Source organism: Artemia sp. Qi Xiang Cuo, chromosome 10 (assembly GCF_049724085.1).
Source record: "Artemia sp. Qi Xiang Cuo chromosome 10, ASM4972408v1, whole genome shotgun sequence".
Taxonomy (NCBI): domain Eukaryota; kingdom Metazoa; phylum Arthropoda; class Branchiopoda; order Anostraca; family Artemiidae; genus Artemia; species Artemia sp. Qi Xiang Cuo.
The window spans coordinates 75,776,870-75,781,139 of record NC_142803.1 but is presented as its reverse complement, the minus strand read 5'-3'; the positions used below and the strand labels follow the sequence as shown (position 1 = coordinate 75,781,139).

At 33.4% G+C, this 4,270-nt stretch overlaps 1 protein-coding gene across 1 annotated transcript; it reads right to left on the bottom strand.

Annotated features, from left to right (window-relative positions):
* Positions 1 to 350: 350 nt before the first annotated feature.
* On the bottom strand, positions 351 to 2,965 carry LOC148948181 (uncharacterized). Its single transcript, XM_089095767.1, has 3 exons — positions 2,955 to 2,965; positions 1,811 to 2,308; positions 351 to 1,625 (listed from the first exon to the last, which is right to left on the bottom strand). The coding sequence occupies exons 1-3, from the start codon at positions 2,963 to 2,965 to the stop codon at positions 1,265 to 1,267; spliced, it is 870 nt and encodes a 289-aa protein (XP_088951893.1). The 3' UTR covers positions 351 to 1,264.
* Positions 2,966 to 4,270: the final 1,305 nt, after the last annotated feature.

Here is a 4,270-nt window from a genome sequence, read left to right as displayed (position 1 = left end):
CAAAGCGCGTATAAATATTGATATGGCAATAGGAATGACATAACAGTGTCACGACGCCGTCATGACATCTACTAAAATCTTAATCTTGGTCGACAAATGCAGCGGTTTTATCAACGCATACCCTGATTTTACGGATGGCGCCCCATTTTTTCATTCGGTTAAATGAAGAATATGAAAATAATGATCTCAGTCGACAAATACAGCGGTTTTAATGACTAGAAGGATTGGGAGAAAACCTAATTGGTAGTAATTAGTACCAGTTACTTGCAGTGTGGCAAGGCCTTATCCACTTTTTATAACAGGATAGGTGGGTAGTAGATTATAAGTGGACCACAAATGAACAACAACAGTAACAAATGAACCACGAATTTTTTATTGTCAATTGATCCATGGTTCCCGTTTTTTTTAGCCTTGTTTGTTTTCATTCTTGTTGTGGAACTAAATTAAGCAATTGAAAACCAATTATATCTTGCTTTCTTGTAAAAGTTTTTGGTTGCTAAACATCTTAATTATTGTACAATTTAGTTTTGGACAATGTAAACTTCTGTTTGATTGTTACCAGTTTGATATATGTAAGAAATGCCTGTTTACATTGGGGTTTTTGAATGAGCTCCAATGATTTCACACAGGTGAGAAACTGTTTAAAATATGATTTATGCAACAAATGCTTGCTGTGGCTGGACTATTTGAACACGCTCAAACAGTACATACTACATATAGGTATAGGTAAGAGTACATAGTACATATAGGTAACAACATTTAAATGTGAATTGTGCAATTGGTTATTTTCATTTAAGTCAGCTCTGAATTAGAATATAAGAACCTATTGTAGAAAAATCCTCTAAGTGTATAGACTACAACAAGACCTTTGGAAGAATATGGATTTTTATTAAAAAAAGAAAACTTAATGAAGGATTAAAGCTGTTCCACGTTGGCTAATTTTCATATTTAAATTAGCACTTTGGATAATTAAATAGTTTTTTTGTGTTTTTTTTTGGCATGTTAAGCATGTTTAAATTAGCACTGATATGACACTGAGGATACAACAATCTTCCTAAACTCCTGTTGCTAAAATCAGGAAAGTTTTCCTACGCATATCACATATGAAAGGTTCCTCACTTGTACGCAGTCTTTGATATGTATTAAAACTGCAAACTTGCGAAAAACACACACATAATATGGAACTGCCTATTCACTCATATGCCCTCTTTGGTGCTTGTTCAAATTTTCTGCTCAAGATAATATTTGGTCACGTACATCAGATTTATAGTTTCTCACCCGTATGCACTCTTTTATGGGTGTTGAAATATGATGCTAAAGAAAAGGTTTTATCACAGACGTCAAACTTAAACGGTTTTTCACCCGTATGCACTCTTTTATTGGTGTTCAAATTTGATGCTTGAGAAAAGGTCTTATCACAGACATCACACTTAAACGGTTTTTCACCCGTATGCACTCTTTTATGAGTGTTCAAATGTGATGCTTGAGAAAAGGTTTTGTAACAAACATTACACTTAAATGACTTCTCCCCCGTATGCACTCTTTTATGGGTGTTCAAAATTGAGGCTTGAGAAAAGGTTTTATCACAGACGTCACACTTAAATGGTTTTTCACCCGTATGCATTCTTTTGTGGTTGTTCAACATTTGTGCATTACAGAAAAGGTTTTATCACAAACGTCACACTTAAACGGTTTTTCACCCGTATGTACTCTTTTATGGGTGTTCAAATTTGATGCTGTAGAAAAGGTTTGGTCGCAAACATCACACTTTGGTCGCAAACATCAGATTTATAGTTTCTCACCCATATGCACTCTCTTATGGGTGTTGAAATATGATACTAAAGAAAAGGTTTTGTTACAGTCGTCACACTTAAACGGCTTTTCACCCGTATGCAATATGTTATGGCTGTTCAAATTTGAAGCTTGAGAAAAGGTCTTATCACAAACGTCACACTTAAACGGTTTTTCACCCGTATGCAATCTTTTATGGGTGTTCAAATTTGATGCTTGAGAAAAGGTTTTGTCACATACATTACACTTAAATGACTTCTCCCCCGTGTGCACTCTTTGATGGGTGTTCAAATTTGATGCTTGAGAAAAGGTTTTGTCACATACATTACACTTAAATGACTTCTCCCCCGTGTGCACTCTTTTATGGGTGTTCAAACTTGATACTTGAGAAAAGGTATTATCACAAACGGCAGACTTAAATAGTTTCTCACCCGTATGCACTCTTTTATGGTTGTTCAACGTTTGTGCAACAGAAAATGTATTTATTGCAAACAGCAAACTTGCACGGTTTTTCAACCTTAAGCGCCCATTTTTGTGTGTTCAACTTTGATACTGCAGAAAGAACATTGTCACAGACTTCAGATTTATATAATTTCTTACCCGTAAGTATTATTTTGTGAGCGCTCAAATTTTGTGCTGTAGAAAAGGTTTTATCGCAAACATCACACTTATACAGGTTTTCACCCGTATGCACTCTTTTATGGGTGTTCAACTTGTTTGCGGGAGAAAAGGTTTTATTACAGACGTCACACTTAAACGGTTTCTCACCCGTATGCACTCTTTTGTGTACTTTCAAAGTGTGAATTAGATAGAAGGTCTTATCACATACCTCACATTTATATGTCTTTTTCTTTTTATATCTTTTCAATTTTTCATACTTTTTGCTTTGAAGGTGACTTTTCAAACCTGTTTTCTGATACTCTAAGCCTTTCCCTCCAAATTCTGATGCAGACGAAATTAAAAAACTGCATGTGGATTGATTCTTTGAAACAACTAGTGACGTATGTCCCGGTAGATGAAGTCTAAAGACATGTGGTGAAAAGTGACCTTAAAGTTTAGAAGTCTACAGAGTTAACCAAATCACACATAAAATCAAAACTCTTAAAACTGAAAAAAATACATATCTTTAATGCAGAAAACACGTGCATCGTGTTTTTACATACAGAAAACTCATTTGTCTCGCATACAATTACTGGCGAGGCTCTTATTGTTCTTTTCGATTTTTTTTTTTGTCACCGTTTTTCCTTTTTGTTAAAAGCTATATGAGTAAAAAGTGACTTTTGTCTTTTTTTTTTAATACAATGATACTCAGTATGACATTAAATCTAAACATTTAAAACAAAAGACAAAAAAACCAAACTTCTTCTAGCGAAATATTTTGAATATCTCTTTACTAAACAGACAAAAAACTTTTGACTTCATCAGCAGAAAATAAATTCAGGATTTTTGTTTGAATCTAGTGTTTTCAGTAAATCAATATCATACATTATGAATTTCTGGTAGGCAGTTCAGATAAGAGCAGTCGATTTTCTGCTTCTTTGAAATTCACCTTGGAATCAAAATAATAGAAAGATTTATTTCTTTATCTCTTAATTTAAAAAGAAATATACACTATAAAAATGGATTATAAAATTGACATACATATATAGTTTTAAGGCTTATTATCAAGCTTTTTGAAAATAATAAAACCTGCAAAACTATTTTGTGAAAGTTTAAAAATGTTCATTAAAGACTGCAAAAGCGGTTTGGCCAACACCTGCACATTGGAAAAGGATAAAACAAAAGTTCCATCTTAAGATTAAGTCTCTTTCTCCTGTTTTTGTCCAATAAAATAATATCCAATACATATCAATCAACAAAAATACAAAGTTTCAGATATACCTTCATTGTTAGAACATTTGAGTTGCAATTCCTGGGTGTTGTCTTCAAATTTACATGGTCCTGAAATACTAGGCAAATTGAGCAAGGGAACATCTTCACGTTTTGGTGAGAAAAGATGGTTTGAAAAATGAAAGGGCTTCTCAAGGTCACATGGTAAAGTATCTTCAAATTCTAAAAGAAAAATTAAATTAAACAGACATATAAAAATTTTAATCGTAAAGCTTACTAAACAAATGCGACTGTTTTGTATTTTTAGTAAAGTTTAAAACTGTAAATATAAAAATTTTAAATACAAACATTGTGTATACTATATACCAGCCTGAAGTAATAGCCCATCGCCGATCACCCTTGCCATCGGCCAATGTTCAGTGCTGCCAAATTTTGGACAAAATATTCCTCATCGACCACCCAATCATTCGAATTGATTACAGTGTTGCCAGAATGTGTCTCCTTTAACTTAAAGGACTATAAAAAATACTTTAACACAATTGACTCACAGCAGCGAAGATTCTAAGGGGTCAGACTATACTTTTTGGGACTAAACCTTATCTGCTTGACTAGTAGCTCATTTTAAAGCTCATTTTTCGCTGATTCATAA

Bases quoted from the DNA above. Each gene is read 5' to 3' on its own strand.
- LOC148948181 (XM_089095767.1), bottom strand. The intron at 1,626-1,810 runs GCATATGGGTGA...CAACCACAAAAG, and splicing joins TTCAACACCCATAAGAGAGT to AATGCATACGGGTGAAAAAC.